Source organism: Hemibagrus wyckioides, linkage group LG01, assembly GCF_019097595.1.
Source record: "Hemibagrus wyckioides isolate EC202008001 linkage group LG01, SWU_Hwy_1.0, whole genome shotgun sequence".
Taxonomy (NCBI): domain Eukaryota; kingdom Metazoa; phylum Chordata; class Actinopteri; order Siluriformes; family Bagridae; genus Hemibagrus; species Hemibagrus wyckioides.
This window is the reverse complement of record NC_080710.1, coordinates 34,029,720-34,055,779: the sequence shown is the minus strand read 5'-3', so window position 1 is coordinate 34,055,779 and position 26,060 is coordinate 34,029,720. Positions and strand designations below refer to the sequence as shown.

The 26,060-nt window shown below is 42.1% G+C and overlaps 1 protein-coding gene across 6 annotated transcripts in view; it reads right to left on the bottom strand.

Moving 5' to 3' along the window:
* Positions 1-26,060, bottom strand: part of si:ch73-103b11.2 (protein outspread) — a 134,939-nt gene that overhangs the window by 2,712 nt on the left and 106,167 nt on the right. For 4 of the 6 annotated variants that reach the window (XM_058399870.1, XM_058399886.1, XM_058399913.1 and 1 more), the window contains one exon: positions 25,937-26,022. In XM_058399870.1, the coding sequence (XP_058255853.1) occupies positions 25,937-26,022 (86 nt within the window). Of the gene's footprint in view, positions 1-13,835; positions 13,891-25,936; positions 26,023-26,060 lie in introns of all 6 variants that reach the window. The other 2 variants (XM_058399904.1, XM_058399896.1) reach the window with 2 other exon arrangements.

Sequence of the window (26,060 nt, the reverse complement as noted above, 5' to 3'; positions counted from 1 at the left end):
TTACTTCACAACGGACTGATAACACACTCACTGTGGATCTACATATGACTGTTACTATGGTTACGGCACATTTAATCTAAATCTGGTTAAAAATCCTGTCTGAAATTTACTCTACATCTTCTTCCTACACTGTGAGAGTGACGCTGAAACACACCCCCACCTGAACAGTCAGTCACGAGACCTGCTTACACTCTAGACTTCAGATTCTGAACAGAAGAATTAAACATTACATTAAAATTTATTTTTTAATAAGAGAGATTAAGACTTGGCACTATATTGCCAAAAGTATTGCGACACCCCTCCAGATCATTGAGTTCAGGTGTTGGGCTCCGCCCCTTAGTTCTAGTGAAAGGAACTCTTAATGTTTCAGCTTCATCCCAAGACATTTTGGACAATTTCATGCTCTTTGTGGGAACAGTTTGGGGATGACCCCTTCCTCTTCCAACATGACTGTACACCAGTGACCAAAGCAAGGTCCATAAAGACATGGATGAGTGAGTTTGGTGTGGAGGAACTTGACTGTCCTGCACAGAGTCCTGACCTCAACCCCATAGAACACCTTTGGGATGAATTAGAGTGGAGACTGTGAGCCAGACCTTCTCGTCCAACATCAGTGCCTGACCTCACAAATGCACTTCTAGAGGAATGGTCAAAAATTCCCATAAACACACTCCTAAACCTTGTGGAAAGCCTTCCCAGAAGAGTTGAAGCTGTTATAGCTGCAAAGGGCGGGACAACTCCATATTACATTCATGTACATGTAAAGGCAGACGTCCCAATACTTTTGGCAATAAAGTGTAAAACTAATGTCAGAAAAATAAGTAGATTCTATCTATTGTGTGAGTTTTTGTGTGTATTTTTTTAATGTTTATTGTCACAAACATCTTAATTGTAATTAAAGTATAATTTAATTGATTTTCCAAAGATTTATGACTTTTACCATCTATCACTAAAACAGCACCACCTATTGGCAGAGACACAAAACAATATTTTATTTTTTTCAAATGTACACAACACACACACACACACACACACACACACACACAGGTTAATACACCACAAAATCCAAGCAGTGCTGTTACTGGTGGATGCTCTGATTGTGTAAGATTATTAAAATAAAATATGACCTACACACAACAACACAGAGCGACACACAACACAGAACTACACAGAACACAGAACTACACACAACACAGAACTACACAGAACACAGAACTACACACAACACAGAACTACACACAACACAGAACTACACACAACACAGAACTACACACAACAACACAGAGCTACACACAACACAGAACTACACACAACACAGAACTACACACAACACAGAACTACACACAACAACACAGAGCTACACACAACAACACAGAACTACACACAACACAGAGCTACACACAACCCAGAGCTACACAACAACACAGAGCTACACAACAACACAGAGCTACACACAACCCAGAGCTACACACAACACAGAGCTACACACAACACAGAGCTACACACAACACAGAGCTACACACAACAAAGAGCTACATACAACACAGAACTACACACAACACAGAGCTACACACAACAACACAGAGCTACACACAACACAGAGCTACATACAACACAGAACTACACACAACACAGAGCTATACACAACACAGAACTACACACAACAACACAGAGCTATACACAACAACACAGAGCTACACACAACACAGAGCTATACACAACAACACAGAGCTACACACAACACAGAGCTATACACAACAACACAGAGCTATACACAACAACACAGAGCTACACACAACAACACAGAGCTATACACAACACAGAACTACACACAACACAGAGCTACACACAACACAGAGCTATACACAACAACACAGAACTACACACAACAACACAGAGCTACACAACAACACAGAGCTACACACAACAACACAGAGCTACACACAACAACACAGAGCTACACACAACACAGAACTACACACAACAACACAGAGCTACATACAACAACACAGAGCTACACACAACAACACAGAGCTACACACAACATAGAGCTACACACAACACAGAGCTACACACAACAAAGAGCTACATACAACAACACAGAACTACACACAACAACACAGAGCTACACACAACAACACAGAGCTACACACAACATAGAGCTACACACAACACAGAACTACACACAACAACACAGAGCTACACACAACAACACAGAGCTACACACAACATAGAGCTACACACAACACAGAACTACACACAACAACACAGAGCTACACACAACAACACAGAGCTACACACAACAACACAGAGCTACACACAACATAGAGCTACACACAACACAGAACTACACACAACAACACAGAGCTACACACAACAACACAGAGCTACACACAACAACACAGAGCTACATACAACAACACAGAGCTACACACAACAACACAGAACTACACACAACAACACAGAGCTACACACAACAACACAGAGCTACACACAACATAGAGCTACACACAACACAGAACTACACACAACAACACAGAGCTACACACAACAACACAGAGCTACACACAACAACACAGAGCTACATACAACAACACAGAGCTACACACAACAACACAGAGCTACACACAACAACACAGAACTACACACAACAACACAGAACTACACACAACAACACAGAACTACACACAACAACACAGAGCTACACACAACAACACAGAGCTACACACAACAACACAGAGCTACATACAACAACACAGAGCTACACACAACAACACAGAACTACACACAACAACACAGAACTACACACAACAACACAGAACTACACACAACAACACAGAACTACACACAACAACACAGAACTACACACAACACAGAGCTACACACAACACAGAGCTACACAACAACACAGAGCTACACACAACACAGAGCTACACACAACAACACAGAACTACACACAACAACACAGAGCTACACACAACAACACAGAGCTACACACAACAACACAGAACTACACACCACAGAACTACACACAACAACACAGAGCTACACACAACACAGAACTACACACAACACAGAGCTACACACAACAACACAGAACTACACACAACAACACAGAGCTACACACAACAACACAGAGCTACACATAACCCAGAACTACACACAACAACCCAGAACTACACACAACTACACACAACACAGAGCTACACACAACACAGAACTACACACAACACAGAACTACACACAACACAGAGCTACACAACAACACAGAGCTACACACAACACAGAACTACACACAACACAGAGCTACACAACAACACAGAGCTACACACAACACAGAGCTACACACAACAACACAGAACTACACACAACAACACAGAGCTACACACAACAACACAGAGCTACACACAACACAGAGCTACACACAACAACACAGAACTACACACAACAACACAGAGCTACACACAACAACACAGAGCTACACATAACCCAGAACTACACACAACAACCCAGAACTACACACAACTACACACAACACAGAGCTACACACAACACAGAGCTACACACAACACAGAACTACACACAACACAGAGCTACACACAACAACACAGAACTACACACAACAACACAGAGCTACACACAACAACACAGAGCTACACACAACAACACAGAGCTACACACAACACAGAACTACACACAACACAGAACTACACACAACACAGAGCTACATACAACACAGAGCTACACACAACACAGAGCTACACACAACACAGAGCTACACACAACACAGAACTACACACAACAACACAGAACTACACACAACACAGAACTACACACAACAACAGAGAGCTACATACAACACAGAACTACACACAACACAGAGCTACACACAACAACACAGAACTACACACAACACAGAGCTACACACAACAACACAGAGCTACACACAACACAGAGCTACACACAACACAGAACTACACACAACACAGAGCTACATACAACACAGAGCTACACACAACAACACAGAGCTACACACAACAACACAGAGCTACACACAACAACACAGAACTACACACAACAACAGAGAGCTACATACAACACAGCTACACACAACAACACAGAACTACACACAACACAGAACTACACACAACAACAGAGAGCTACACACAACACAGAACTACACACAACAACACAGAGCGACACACAACACAGAACTACACAACAACACAGAACTACACACAACACAGAGCTACACACAACACAGAACTACACACAACACAGAGCTACACACAACAACCCAGAACTACAGACAACACAGAGCTACACACAACAACACAGAACTACACACAACACAGAGCTACACACAACAACACAGAACTACACACAACAACACAGAACTACACACAACACAGAGCTACACACAACAACACAGAACTACACACAACAACACAGAACTACACACAACAACACAGAGCTACACACAACAACACAGAACTACACACAACAACCCAGAACTACACACAACACAGAACTACACACAACACAGAACTACACACAACACAGAGCTACACACAACAACACAGAACTACACACAACAACACAGAACTACACACAACAACACAGAACTACACACAACAACACAGAGCTACACACAACACAGAACTACACACAACACAGAGCTACACACAACACAGAGCTACACACAACAACACAGAACTACACACAACAACACAGAACTACACACAACAACACAGAGCTACACACAACACAGAACTACACACAACACAGAGCTACACACAACAACACAGAACTACACACAACACAGAACTACACACAACACAGAGCTACACACAACACAGAACTACACACAACACAGAGCTACACACAACACAGAGCTACACACAACACAGAACTACACACAACACAGAGCTACACACAACACAGAACTACACACAACACAGAGCTACACACAACAACACAGAACTACACACAACAACACAGAACTACACACAACAACACAGAGCTACACACAACACAGAACTACACACAACACAGAGCTACACACAACAACACAGAACTACACACAACACAGAGCTACACACAACAAAGAGCTACATACAACACAGAACTACACACAACAACACAGAACTACACACAACACAGAACTACACACAACATAGAACTACACACAACACAGAACTACACACAACATAGAACTACACACAACACAGAGCTACACACAACACAGAGCTACACACAACACAGAACTACACACAACACAGAGCTACACACAACAACACAGAACTACACACAACACAGAACTACACACAACACAGAGCTACACACAACACAGAGCTACACACAACAACACAGAGCTACGCACAACACAGAACTACACACAACACAGAGCTACACACAACAACACAGAGCTACACACAACACAGAACTACACACAACACAGAGCTACACACAACACAGAACTACACACAACACAGAGCTACACACAACAACACAGAGCTACACACAACAGAGCTACACACAACAAAGAGCTACATACAACAACACAGAACTACACACAACAACACAACTACACAACAACACAGAGCTACACACAACACAGAACTACACACAACAACACAGAACTACACACAACAACACAGAGCTACACACAACACAGAGCAACATACAACAACACAGCTACACACAACAACACAGAACTACACAACAACACAGAACTACACACCAACACAGAACTACACACAACAACACAGAGCTACACACAACACAGAACTACACACAACACTGAACTACACACAACAACATAGAACTACACACAACACAGAGCTACACACAACACAGAACTACACACAACAACACAGAGCTACACACAACAACACAGAGCTACACACAACACAGAACTACACATAACACAGAGCTACACAACAACCCAGAGCTACACACAACAACCCAGAGCTACACACAACACAGAGCTACACACAACACAGAGCTACACACAACAACACAGAGCTACACACAACAACACAGAACTACACACAACACAGAGCTACACAACAACACAGAGCTACACACAACAACACAGAACTACACACAACAACACAGAGCTACACACAACACAGAGCTACACACAACACAGAGCTACACACAACACAGAGCTACACACAACAACACAGAACTACACACAACACAGAGCTACACACAACAACACAGAGCTACACACAACAACACAGAACTACACACAACAACACAGAGCTACACACAACACAGAGCTACACACAACACAGAACTACACACAACAACACAGAGCTACACACAACACAGAACTACACACAACAACACAGAGCTACACACAACAACACAGAGCTACATACAACACAGAGCTACACACAACACAGAGCTACACACAACAACACAGAGCTACACACAACACAGAGCTACACACAACAACACAGAACTACACACAACACAGAGCTATACACAACACAGAACTACACACAACACAGAGCTACATACAACAACACAGAGCTACACACAACAACACAGAACTACACACAACACAGAACTACACACAATACAGAACTACACACAACACAGAGCTACACACAACAACACAGAGCTACATACAACACAGAGCTACACACAACACAGAACTACACACAACACAGAGCTACACACAACACAGAGCTACACACAACAAAGAGCTACATACAACAACACAGAACTACACACAACACAACTACACAACAACACAGAGCTACACACAACACAGAACTACACACAACAACACAGAACTACACACAACACAGAACTACACACAACAACACAGAGCTACACACAACAACACAGAGCTACATACAACACAGAGCTACACACAACAACACAGAACTACACACAACACAGAACTACACACAATACAGAACTACACACAACACAGAGCTACACACAACAACACAGAGCTACATACAACAACACAGAGCTACACACAACACAGAACTACACACAACACAGAGCTACACACAACACAGAGCTACACACAACAAAGAGCTACATACAACAAAGAGCTACATACAACACAGAACTACACACAACACAACTACACAACAACACAGAGCTACACACAACACAGAACTACACACAACAACACAGAACTACACACAACACAGAACTACACACAACAACACAGAGCTACACACAACACAGCTACATACAACAACACAGAGCTACACACAACAACACAGAGCTACACAACAACACAGAGCTACACACAACACAGAACTACACACAACAACACAGAACTACACATAACACAGAGCTACACACAACACAGAGCTACACACAACAACACAGAACTACACACAACACAGAGCTACACACAACAACACAGAACTACACACAACACAGAGCTACACACAACACAGAGCTACACACAACAACACAGAACTACACACAACACAGAGCTACACACAACACAGAGCTACACACAACAACACAGAACTACACACAACACAGAGCTACACACAACACAGCTACACACAACACAGAACTACACAACAACACAGAACTACACACAACACAGAGCTACATACAACAACACAGAGCTACACACAACAACACAGAGCTACACACAACAACACAGAGCTACACACAACACAGAGCTACACACAACAACACAGAGCTACACACAACAACACAGAACTACATACAACAACACAGAGCTACACACAACACAGAGCTACATACAACAACACAGAGCTACACACAACAACACAGAGCTACATACAACAACACAGAGCTACACACAACAACACAGAGCTACACACAACAACACAGAGCTACACACAACAACACAGAACTACATACAACAACACAGAGCTACACACAACACAGAGCTACATACAACAACACAGAGCTACACACAACAACACAGAGCTACACACAACAACACAGAGCTACACACAACACAGAACTACACACAACAACACAACTACACAGAACTACACACAACACAGAACTACACACAACACAGAGCTACACACAACACAGAGCTACACACAACACAGAGCTACACACAACAACACAGAGCTACACACAACACAGAACTACACACAACACAGAGCTACACACAACAACACAGAGCTACACACAACAACACAGAGCTACATACAACAACACAGAGCTACATACAACACAGAGCTACACACAACAACACAGAACTACACACAACACAGAACTACACAACAACAACACAGAACTACACAACAACACAGAGCTACACACAACACAGAGCTACACACAACACAGAGCTACACACAACAACACAGAGCTACACACAACAACACAGAGCTACATACAACACAGAGCTACACACAACAACACAGAGCTACACACAACACAGAACTACACACAACAACACAGAGCTACACAAACAACACAGAGCTACACACAACAACACAGAACTACACACAACACAAAGCTACATACAACACAGAGCTACACACAACAACACAGAGCTACACACAACACAGAGCTACACACAACAGAGCTACACACAACACAGAACTACACACAACACAGAGCTACACACAACACAGAGATACACACAACAACACAGAGCTACACAACAACACAGAACTACACACAACAACACAGAACTACACACAACACAGAGCTACACACAACACAGAGCTACACACAACAACACAGAGCTACACAACAACACAGAACTACACACAACAACACAGAACTACACACAACACAGAGCTACACACAACACAGAGCTACACACAACAACACAGAGCTACACACAACACAGAGCTACACACAACAACACAGAGCTACACACAACACAGAACTACACACAACAACACAGAGCTACACACAACACAGAGCTACACACAACACAGAGCTACACACAACAACACAGAGCTACACACAACACAGAGCTACACACAACACAGAGCTACACACAACAACACAGAGCTACACACAACACAGAGCTACACACAACAACACAGAGCTACACACAACACAGAGCTACACACAACAACACAGAGCTACACACAACAACACAGAGCTACACACAACACAGAACTACACACAACAACACAGAGCTACACACAACACAAAGCTACATACAACACAGAACTACACACAACAACACAGAGCTACACACAACACAGAACTACACACAACACAGAACTACACACAACACAGAACTACACACAACAACACAGAGCTACACACAACACAGAACTACACACAACAACACAGAACTACACACAACACAGAACTACACACAACAACACAAAGCTACATACAACACAGAGCTACACACAACAACACAGAGCTACACACAACAACACAGAGCTACATACAACACAGAACTACACACAACAACACAGAACTACACACAACAACACAGAACTACACACAACACAGAGCTAGACACAACAACACAGAGCTACACACAACACAAAGCTACATACAACACAGAACTACACACAACACAGAACTACACACAACAACACAGAGCTACACACAACACAAAGCTACATACAACAACACAGAACTACACAACAACACAGAACTACACACAACACAGAGCTACACACAACACAGAACTACACACAACACAGAACTACACACAACAACACAGAACTACACACAACACAAAGCTACACACAACACAAAGCTACACACAACAACACAGAACTACACACAACAACACAGAGCTACACACAACACAGAGCTACACACAACAACACAGAACTACACACAACACAGAGCTACACACAACAACACAGAACTACACACAACAACACAAAGCTACACACAACACAAAGCTACACACAACAACACAGAACTACACACAACAACACAGAGCTACACACAACACAGAGCTACACACAACACAGAGCTACACACAACAACACAGAGCTACACACAACACAGAGCTACATACAACAACACAGAACTACACACAACAACACAGAACTACACACAACAACCCAGAGCTACACACAACAACCCAGAACTACACACAACAACACAGAACTACACACAACAACACAGAGCTACACACAACAACACAAAGCTACACACAACAACACAGAACTACACACAACAACACAGAGCTACACACAACAACACAGAGCTACACACAACACAGAGCTACATACAACAACACAGAACTACACACAACAACACAGAACTACACACAACAACACAGAGCTACACACAACAACCCAGAACTACACACAACAACACAGAGCTACACACAACAACACAGAACTACACACAACAACACAAAGCTACACACAACACAGAGCTACATACAACAACACAGAGCTACACACAACAACACAGAGCTACACACAACAACCCAGAACTACACACAACAACACAGAGCTACACACAACAACACAGAACTACACACAACAACACAACTACACAGAACTACACACAACAACACAGAACTACACAACAACAACACAGAACTACACAACAACACAGAGCTACACACAACACAGAGCTACACACAACAACACAGAGCTACACACAACACAGAGCTACATACAACAACACAGAGCTACACACAACAACACAGAGCTACACACAACAACACAGAGCTACACACAACACAGAACTACACACAACAACACAGAACTACACACAACAACACAACTACACAGAACTACACACAACAACACAGAACTACACAACAACAACACAGAACTACACAACAACACAGAGCTACACACAACACAGAGCTACACACAACAACACAGAGCTACACACAACACAGAGCTACACACAACACAGAACTACACACAACAACACAGAGCTACACACAACAACACAGAGCTACACACAACACAGAGCTACACAACAACACAGAACTACACACAACAACACAGAACTACACACAACACAGAACTACACACAACAACACAGAGCTACACACAACACAGAACTACACACAACAACACAGAGCTACACACAACACAAAGCTACATACAACACAGAACTACACACAACAACACAGAACTACACACAACAACACAAAGCTACACACAACACAAAGCTACACACAACAACACAGAGCTACACACAACAACACAGAGCTACACACAACACAGAGCTACACACAACAACACAGAACTACACAACAACACAGAACTACACACAACACAGAGCTACACACAACAACCCAGAACTACACACAACAACACAGAACTACACACAACAACACAGAGCTACACACAACAACACAAAGCTACACACAACACAGAACTACACACAACAACACAGAACTACACACAACAACACAAAGCTACACACAACACAAAGCTACACACAACACAGAACTACACACAACAACACAGAGCTACACACAACAACACAGAACTACACACAGCAACACAGAACTACACACAACACAGAGCTACACACAACAACACAGAACTACACACAGCAACACAGAACTACACACAACACAGAACTACACACACAACAAGCTAAGGACTGAAGTAAGTGTATATCTAAACAATATACTACAGGACAGATACACAACACAGTCACTGCACTGAAATTTTACCATAAATTATTACAGTAAATAAATTATTACATCAACACCAAGATTACTAACATTCATGGATCATTCTAGTGTGTTCAACTGGATCACATCATTCGCCTAAACTGGATCACTCCAGTATGATAATTTGGCTAATTCAGTTACCTGGATCTTGCCAATGATTACTTCAACTACCAAATCTGGATCCCTTTAATTCACCTGAACTGGATCTCTTTATATCACCTGAACTGGATCTCGTTATATCACCTGAACTGATCTCTTTATATCACCTGAATGGTCTCTCTTTATATCACCTGAACTGTTTCTCTTTACATCACCTGAACTGGATCTCTTTATATCACCTGAACTGATCTCTTTATATCACCTGAACTGTTTCTCTTTACATCACCTGAACTGGATCTCTTTATATCACCTGAACTGATCTCTTTATATCACCTGAACTGTTTCTCTTTACATCACCTGAACTGGATCTCTTTATGTCACCTGAACTGATCTCTTTATGTCACCTGAACGGTCTCTCTTTATATCACCTGAACGTGATCTCTTTATATCACCTGAATGTGATCTCTTTACATCACCTGAACTGTTTCTCTTTACATCACCTGAATGGTCTCTCTTTATATCACCTGAATGGTCTCTCTTTATATCACCTGAACGTGATCTCTTTATATCACCTGAACTGATCTCTTTATATCACCTGAATGGTCTCTCTTTATATCACCTGAACTGTTTCTCTTTACATCACCTGAACTGGATCTCTTTATGTCACCTGAACTGATCTCTTTATGTCACCTGAACGGTCTCTCTTTATATCACCTGAACGTGATCTCTTTATATCACCTGAACGTGATCTCTTTACATCACCTGAACTGTTTCTCTTTACATCACCTGAATGGTCTCTCTTTATATCACCTGAACGGGATCTCTTTATATCACCTGAACTGATCTCTTTATATCACCTGAACGGTCTCTCTTTATATCACCTGAACCTGATCTCTTTATATCACCTGAACTGGATCTCGTTATATCACCTGAACTGTCTCTCTTTATATTACCTGAACCTGATCTCTTTATATCACCTGAACTGGATCTCGTTATATCACCTGAACTGTCTCTCTTTATATTACCTGAACTGGATCTCTTTATATTACCTGAACTGGATCTCGTTATATCACCTGAACTGTCTCTCTTTATATTACCTGAACTGGATCTCTTTATATCACCTGAACTGGATCTCTTTATATCACCTAAACTGGATCTCTTTATATCACCTAAACTGGATCTCTTTATATCACCTGAACGGTCTCTCTTTATATCACCTGAACGGTCTCTCTTTATATCACCTGAACTGGATCTCGTTATATCACCTGAACTGGATCTCTTTATATCACCTGAACGGTCTCTCTTTATATCACCTGAACTGGATCTCGTTATATCACCTGAATTGGATCTCTTTATATCACCTGAACTGATCTCTTTATATCACCTGAATGGTCTCTCTTTATATCACCTGAACGTGATCTCTTTATATCACCTGAACTGATCTCTTTATATCACCTGAACTGTTTCTCTTTACATCACCTGAACTGGATCTCTTTATATCACCTGAACGGTCTCTCTTTATATCACCTGAACCTGATCTCTTTATATCACCTGAATGGTCTCCCTTTATATTACCTGAACTGGATCTCTTTATATCACCTGAACTGATCTCTTTATGTCACCTGAACTGGATCTCGTTATATCACCTGAACTGATCTCTTTATATCACCTGAATGGTCTCTCTTTATATCACCTGAACTGATCTCTTTATATCACCTGAATGGTCTCTCTTTATATCACCTGAACGTGATCTCTTTATATCACCTGAACTGATCTCTTTATGTCACCTGAACTGGATCTCGTTATATCACCTGAACTGATCTCTTTATGTCACCTGAATGGTCTCTCTTTATATTACCTGAACTGGATAACTGTAATGACCTAAAATGGATCACTACAGTCACCTAAAGTTGACCTCACTGGCCTGATCACTGTTGTGACCTAAACTGTACGAGTTCACATCACTGTTACCCCAAAACTAAACATCTCCAGAAACACACAGAACCAGTAAAGATAAAACCACCAGTTGTGAAAAAACCATTGGCAGGCTGTGGGGGAGGGGCATGCTGAGTCAGGTGAAAGGACATGCAAATTTAAGGCTTATTTCAGAAGTATACAATACCTACATCACTGAAGGGGCGGGGTCAGCTATCCCAAGGCACCTCCTCACTCACAGACTGACAGGGCAATATACACGAGAGGTACACTTTAACATTTTTACAATACACACACACATAATGACTTACTGAACACACTCACACACTGACTTACTGAACACACACACACACACACAATGACTTACTGAACACACTCCCACACACAATGACTTACTGAACACACTCACACACACAATGACTTACTGAACACACTCACACACACACATTGACTTACTGAACACACTCCCACACACAATGACTTACTGAACACACTCACACACACAATGACTTACTGAACACACTCACACACTGACTTACTGAACACACACACACACAATGACTTACTGAACACACTCACACACACACATTGACTTACTGAACACACTCCCACACACAATGACTTACTGAACACACACACACACAATGACTTACTGAACACACTCACACACTGACTTACTGAACACACTCCCACACACAATGACTTACTGAACACACTCACACACACACATTGACTTACTGAACACACTCCCACACACAATGACTTACTGAACACACACACACACATAATGACTTACTGAACACACTCACACACTGACTTACTGAACACACACACACACACAATGACTTACTGAACACACTCACACACACACATTGACTTACTGAACACACTCCCACACACAATGACTTACTGAACACACTCCCACACACAATGACTTACTGAACACACACACACTGACTTACTGAACACACACAGACTTACTGAACACACCCACACATACACACATTGACTTACTGAACACACTCACACACACTGACTTACTGAACACACTCACACACAATGACTTACTGAACACACTCCCACACACAATGACTTACTGAACACACTCACACACAATGACTTACTGAACACACTCCCACACACAATGACTTACTGAACACACTCCCACACACAATGACTTACTGAACACACTCACACACTGACTTACTGAACACACACACACACACAATGACTTACTGAACACACTCCCACACACAATGACTTACTGAACACACTCTCACACACACACACACATTGACTTACTGAACACACACACACACACATTGACTTACTGAACACACACACACACACACACACTGACTTACTGAACACACACACACACACACACATTGACTTACTGAACACACACACACACACACACACATTGACTTACTGAACACACTCACACACACAATGACTTACTGAACACACTCACACACACTGACTTACTGAACACACTCACACACACACATTGACTTACTGAACACACTCACACACACAATGACTTACTGAACACACTGTCACACACACACATTGACTTACTGAACACACTCACACACACATTGACTTACTGAACACACTCACACACACAATGACTTACTGAACACACACACACAATGACTTACTGAACACACACACACTGACTTACTGAACACACACAGACTTACTGAACACACCCACACATACACACATTGACTTACTGAACACACTCACACACACTGACTTACTGAACACACTCACACACATTGACTTACAGAACACACACACACACACACACATTGACTTACTGAACACACTCACACACATTGACTTACTGAACACACACACACACACACACACATTGACTTACTGAACACACTCACACACACTGACTTACTGAACACACTCACACACTGACTTACAGAACACACACACACAATGACTTACTGAACACACTCACACACTGACTTACTGAACACACTCACACACATTGACTTACTGAACACACACACACACACACACACACATTGACTTACTGAACACACTCACACACACTGACTTACTGAACACACTCACACACATTGACTTACAGAACACACACACACACACAATGACTTACTGAACGCACTCACACACACACACATAATGACTTACTGAACACACTCACACACACAATGACTTACTGAACACACTCACACACTGACTTACTGAACACACACACACACACACAATGACTTACTGAACGCACTCACACACACACACATAATGACTTACTGAACACACTCCCACACACAATGACTTACTGAACACACTCACACACTGACTTACTGAACACACACACACACACACACAATGACTTACTGAACACACTCCCACACACAATGACTTACTGAACACACTCTCACACACACACACACATTGACTTACTGAACACACACACACACACATTGACTTACTGAACACACACACACACACACACACATTGACTTACTGAACACACACACACACACACACACACACATTGACTTACTGAACACACACACACACACAATGACTTACTGAACACACTCACACACACTGACTTACTGAACACACTCACACACACACATTGACTTACTGAACACACTCACACACACAATGACTTACTGAACACACTGTCACACACACACATTGACTTACTGAACACACTCACACACACACATTGACTTACTGAACACACTCACACACACAATGACTTACTGAACACACTCACACACAATGACTTACTGAACACACACACACTGACTTACTGAACACACACACACTGACTTACTGAACACACACAGACTTACTGAACACACCCACACATACACACATTGACTTACTGAACACACTCACACACACTGACTTACTGAACACACTCACACACATTGACTTACAGAACACACACACACACACACATTGACTTACTGAACACACTCACACACATTGACTTACTGAACACACACACACACACACATTGACTTACTGAACACACTCACACACACTGACTTACTGAACACACTCACACACTGACTTACAGAACACACACACACAATGACTTACTGAACACACTCACACACTGACTTACTGAACACACTCACACACATTGACTTACTGAACACACACACACACACACACACACATTGACTTACTGAACACACTCACACACACTGACTTACTGAACACACTCACACACATTGACTTACAGAACACACACACACACACAATGACTTACTGAACGCACTCACACACACACACATAATGACTTACTGAACACACACACACACACACACATTGACTTACTGAACACACTCACACACATTGACTTACTGAACACACTCACACACACACATTGACTTACTGAACACACTCACACACACACATTGACTTACTGAACACACTCACACACATTCACTTACTGAACACACTCACACACACTGACTTACTGAACACACTCACACACATTGACTTACAGAACACACACACACACAATGACTTACTGAACACACTCACACGCTGACTTACTGAACACACACACACATTGACTTACTGAACACACACACACACAGACTTACTGAACACACACACACACATTGACTTGCTGAACACACACACACACATTGACTTACTGAACACACACACACACATTGACTTACTGAACACACTCACACACACACATTGACTTACTGAACACACACACACACATTGACTTACTGAACACACTCACACACACATTGACTTACTGAACACACACACACACATTGACTTGCTGAACACACACACACACACACTGACTTACTGAGCACACTCACACACATTGACTTACTGAGCACACACACACACACACATTGACTTACTGAGCACACACACACACACATTGACTTACTGAACACACACACACACATTGACTTACTGAACACACTCACACACACATTGACTTACTGAACACACTCACACACACATTGACTTACTGAACACACACACACACACACACTGACTTACTGAACACACACACACACATTGACTTGCTGAACACACACACACACACACACATTGACTTACTGAGCACACTCACACACATTGACTTACTGAACACACACACACATTGACTTACTGAGCACACACACTCACACACATTGACTTACTGAACACGCACACACACTGACTTACTGAACACACACACACACACACATTGACTTACTGAACACACACACACATTGACTTACTGAACACACACACATTGACTTACTGAACACACACACACACACACATTGACTTACTGAACACACACACACATTGACTTACTGAGCACACTCACACACACACACACACATTGACTTACTGAACACACACACACAGACTTACTGAACACACTCACACACACACATTGACTTACTGAACACACTCACACACACACATTGACTTACTGAACACACACACACTGACTTACTGAACACACACACACACACACTGACTTACTGAACACACACACACACAATGACTTACTGAACACACTCACACACACTGACTTACTGAACACACACACATTGACTTACTGAACACACACACACACATTGACTTACTGAACACACACACACATTGACTTACTGAACACACACACACACATTGACTTACTGAACACACTCACACACACATTGACTTACTGAACACACACACTGACTTACTGAACACACACACACACATTGACTTACTGAACACACTCACACACAATGACTTACTGAACACACACACATTGACTTACTGAACACACTCACACACACATTGACTTACTGAACACACACACACATTGACTTACTGAACACACACACACATTGACTTACTGAACACACTCACACACACTGACTTACTGAACACACACACACACACACACATTGACTTACTGAACACACTCACACACACATTGACTTACTGAACACACTCACACATTGACTTACTGAACACACACACATTGATTTACTGAACACACTCTCACACACACACATAATGACTTACTGAACACACACACACACTTACTGAACACACACACACACACATTGACTTACTGAACACACTCACACACACACTTACTGAACACACACACACATTGACTTACTGAACACACTCACACACACATTGACTTACTGAACACACACACATTGACTTACTGAACACTCACACACACTGACTTACTGAACACACTCACACACACATTGACTTACTGAACACACTCACACACACATTGACTTACTGAACACACACATTGACTTACTGAACACTCACACACACTGACTTACTGAACACACTCACACACACATTGACTTACTGAACACACTCACACACACATTGACTTACTGAACACACACACACACACATTGACTTACTGAACACACACACACATTGACTTACTGAACACACACACACACTGACTTACTGAACACACACACACACTGACTTACTGAACACACACACACACTGACTTACTGAACACACACACATAGACTTACTGAACACACACACACTGACTTACTGAACACACTCACACACACACATTGACTTACTGAACACACTCACACACACATTGACTTACTGAACACACTCACACACATTGACTTACTGAACACACACACACACACTGACTTACTGAACACACACACACACACACATTGACTTACTGAACACACACACACACACACATTGACTTACTGAACACACACACACACATTGACTTACTGAACACACTCACACGCTGACTTACTGAACACACACACACATTGACTTACTGAACACACACACACACACACTGACTTACTGAACACACACACACACACATTGACTTACTGAACACACACACACACACACACACTGACTTACTGAACACACTCACACACACATTGACTTACTGAACACACTCACACACACAATGACTTACTGAACACACTCACACACATTGACTTACTGAACACACACACACACACACACTGACTTACTGAACACACTCACACACACACATAATGACTTACTGAACACACTTATACACATTGACTTACTGAACACACTCACACACATTGACTTACTGAACACACACACACCCAATGACTTACTGAACACACACACATTGACTTACTGAACACACACACACATTGACTTACTGAACACACACACACACTGACTTACTGAACACACACACACACACCCAATGACTTACTGAACACACACACATTGACTTACTGAACACACACACACATTGACTTACTGAACACACTCTCACACACACACACTGACTTACTGAACACACTCACACACACAATGACTTACTGAACACACTCTCACACACACACACATTGACTTACTGAACACACACACACACACACTTACTGAACACACACACACACATTGACTTACTGAACACACTCACACACACTGACTTACTGAACACACTCACACATTGACTTACTGAACACACTCACACACACAATGACTTACTGAACACACTCTCACACACACACACATTGACTTACTGAACACACACACACACTTACTGAACACACACACACACACATTGACTTACTGAACACACACACACATTGACTTACTGAACACACTCACACACACACACACATTGACTTACTGAACACACTCACACACACACTGACTTACTGAACACACTCTCACACACACACACACATTGACTTACTGAACACACTCACACACACACACACAATGACTTACTGAACACACTCTCACACACACACACATTGACTTACTGAACACACACACACACATTGACTTACTGAACACACACACACACATTGACTTACTGAACACACACACACACACACACACTGACTTACTGAACACACACACACACACACTGACTTACTGAACACACACACACACACACATTGACTTACTGAACACACACACACACAATGACTTACTGAACACACTCACACACACTGACTTACTGAACACACTCACACACACACATTGACTTACTGAACACACACACACACACATTGACTTACTGAACACACTCACACACACAATGACTTACTGAACACACTGTCACACACACACAATGACTTACTGAACACACTCACACACACAATGACTTACTGAACACACTCACACACACTGACTTACTGAACACACTCACACACACATTGACTTACTGAACACACTCTCACACACACACATTGACACTGAACACACACACACACACTGACTTACTGAACACACACACACACACACATTGACTTACTGAACACACACACACATTGACTTACTGAACACACACACACACACACACTGACTTACTGAACACACTCACACACACACTGACTTACTGAACACACTCACACACACATAATGACTTACTGAACACACTCACACACACATTGACTTACTGAACACACTCACACACACTGACTTACTGAACACACACACACACACATTGACTTACTGAACACACACACCCAATGACTTACTGAACACACACACATTGACTTACTGAACACACACACACATTGACTTACTGAACACACACACACACACACATAATGACTTACTGAACACACACACCCAATGACTTACTGAACACACACACATTGACTTACTGAACACACACACACTGACTTACTGAACACACTCACACACACACACATTGACTTACTGAACACACTCACACACACATTGACTTACTGAACACACTCTCACACACACACACATTGACTTACTGAACACACTCACACACACAATGACTTACTGAACACACTCTCACACACACACACATTGACTTACTGAACACACACACACACACACTTACTGAACACACACACACACATTGACTTACTGAACACACTCACACACACACTGACTTACTGAACACACTCACACATTGACTTACTGAACACACTCACACACACAATGACTTACTGAACACACTCTCACACACACACACATTGACTTACTGAACACACACACACACTTACTGAACACACACACACACACATTGACTTACTGAACACACTCACACACACATTGACTTACTGAACACTCACACACACTGACTTACTGAACACACTCACACACACATTGACTTACTGAACACACTCACACACACATTGACTTACTGAACACACTCACACACACATTGACTTACTGAACACACTCACACACACATTGACTTACTGAACACACTCACACACATTGACTTACTGAACACACACACACACACATTGACTTACTGAACACACACACACATTGACTTACTGAACACACACACACACACAATGACTTACTGAACACACACACACTGACTTACTGAACACACACACTGACTTACTGAACACACACACACACTGACTTACTGAACACACACACATTGACTTACTGAACACACTCACACACACACATTGACTTACTGAACACACTCACACACACATTGACTTACTGAACACACACACACACACATTGACTTACTGAACACACACACATTGACTTACTGAACACACACACACACACATTGACTTACTGAACACACACACACATTGACTTACTGAACACACACACACACACACTGACTTACTGAACACACTCACACACACACTGACTTACTGAACACACTCACACACACATAATGACTTACTGAACACACTCACACACACATTGACTTACTGAACACACTCACACACACACATTGACATACTGAACACACTCACACACACTGACTTACTGAACACACACACACACATTGACTTACTGAACACACACACACCCAATGACTTACTGAACACACACACATTGACTTACTGAACACACACACACATTGACTTACTGAACACACACACACACACAATGACTTACTGAACACACACACACACTGACTTACTGAACACACACACACTGACTTACTGAACACACTCACACACACACATTGACTTACTGAACACACTCACACACACATTGACTTACTGAACACACACACACACACACATTGACTTACTGAACACACACACACACATTGACTTACTGAACACACACACACACATTGACTTACTGAACACACTCACACGCTGACTTACTGAACACACACACACATTGACTTACTGAACACACACACACACAGACTTACTGAACACACACACACACACATTGACTTACTGAACACACACACACACACTGACTTACTGAACACACTCACACACACACATTGACTTACTGAACACACTCACACACACAATGACTTACTGAACACACACACACATTGACTTACTGAACACACACACACACACACACATAATGACTTACTGAACACACACACACACTGACTTACTGAACACACACACATTGACTTACTGAACACACACACACTGACTTACTGAACACACTCACACACACACATTGACTTACTGAACACACTCACACACACATTGACTTACTGAACACACACACACACACACACTGACTTACTGAACACACTCACACACACACATAATGACTTACTGAACACACTCATACACACTGACTTACTGAACACACTCACACACACACATAATGACTTACTGAACACACACACACCCAATGACTTACTGAACACACACACATTGACTTACTGAACACACACACATTGACTTACTGAACACACACACACACACACTGACTTACTGAACACACTCTCACACACACACACACATTGACTTACTGAACACACTCACACACACACACACATTGACTTACTGAACACACTCACACACACAATGACTTACTGAACACACTCTCACACACACACACATTGACTTACTGAACACACTCACACACACAATGACTTACTGAACACACTCTCACACACACACACATTGACTTACTGAACACACACACACACATTGACTTACTGAACACACACACACACACACACACACTGACTTACTGAACACACACACACACACTGACTTACTGAACACACACACACACACACATTGACTTACTGAACACACTCACACACACAATGACTTACTGAACACACTCACACACACTGACTTACTGAACACACTCACACACACACATTGACTTACTGAACACACACACACATTGACTTACTGAACACACACACACACACACACTGACTTACTGAACACACTCACACACACACTGACTTACTGAACACACTCACACACACATAATGACTTACTGAACACACTCACACACACATTGACTTACTGAACACACTCACACACATAATGACTTACTGAACACACTCACACACACATAATGACTTACTGAACACACTCACACACACATTGACTTACTGAACACACTCACACACACATTGACTTACTGAACACACTCACACACACACATTGACTTACTGAACACACACACACACACATTGACTTACTGAACACACACACACACACATTGACTTACTGAACACACACACACATTGACTTACTGAACACACACACACACACACTGACTTACTGAACACACTCACACACACACTGACTTACTGAACACACTCACACACACAATGACTTACTGAACACACTCACACACACTGACTTACTGAACACACTCACACACACACATTGACTTACTGAACACACTCACACACACACATTGACTTACTGAACACACTCACACACACAATGACTTACTGAACACACTGTCACACACACACATTGACTTACTGAACACACTCACACACACAATGACTTACTGAACACACTCACACACACTGACTTACTGAACACACTCACACACACACATTGACTTACTGAACACACACACACATTGACTTACTGAACACACACACACACACACTGACTTACTGAACACACTCACACACACACTGACTTACTGAACACACTCACACACACATAATGACTTACTGAACACACTCACACACACATTGACTTACTGAACACACTCACACACATAATGACTTACTGAACACACTCACACACACATAATGACTTACTGAACACACTCACACACACATTGACTTACTGAACACACTCACACACACACATTGACTTACTGAACACACACACACACACATTGACTTACTGAACACACACACACACACACATTGACTTACTGAACACACACACACATTGACTTACTGAACACACACACACACACACTGACTTACTGAACACACTCACACACACACTGACTTACTGAACACACTCACACACACATAATGACTTACTGAACACACTCACACACACATTGACTTACTGAACACACTCACACACACACATTGACATACTGAACACACTCACACACACTGACTTACTGAACACACACACACACATTGACTTACTGAACACACACACCCAATGACTTACTGAACACACACACATTGACTTACTGAACACACACACACATTGACTTACTGAACACACACACACACACACATAATGACTTACTGAACACACACACACAGACTTACTGAACACACACATTGACTTACTGAACACACACACACATTGACTTACTGAACACACACACACACTGACTTACTGAACACACACACACACACTGACTTACTGAACACACTCACACACACAATGACTTACTGAACACACACACACACACATTGACTTACTGAACACACACACACACATTGACTTACTGAACACACTCACACACATTGACTTACTGAACACACACACACACACACACACACTGACTTACTGAACACAATCACACACACACATTGACTTACTGAACACACACACACACACATTGGCTTACTGAACACACTCACACACACACATTGACTTACTGAGCACACACACACACACTGACTTACTGAACACACTCACACACATTGACTTACAGAACACACACACACACACACAATGACTTACTGAACACACTCACACGCTGACTTACTGAACACACACACACACACACATTGGCTTACTGAACACACTCACACACACACATTGACTTACTGAGCACACACACACACTGACTTACTGAACACACTCACACACATTGACTTACAGAACACACACACACACACACACAATGACTTACTGAACACACTCACACGCTGACTTACTGAACACACACACACACACATTGACTTACTGAACACACTCACACACACACACACACACACAATGACTTACTGAACACACTCACACACACACATTGACTTAGTGAACACACACACACACGTAAAAGTAACGCAATCTGGACACTTTAATGTGACCACCATGAAGTGAAGTCTCTCACCTTTGACCTCACTCCGCGGACCTGCCTGGAAACAGCTGAGCGTTCTTTCTTCAGGAAGTCAGGGTTACTCTTCGACTTCATGATATCTGTAACCACACACACACAAAATATTAATGTTATTACT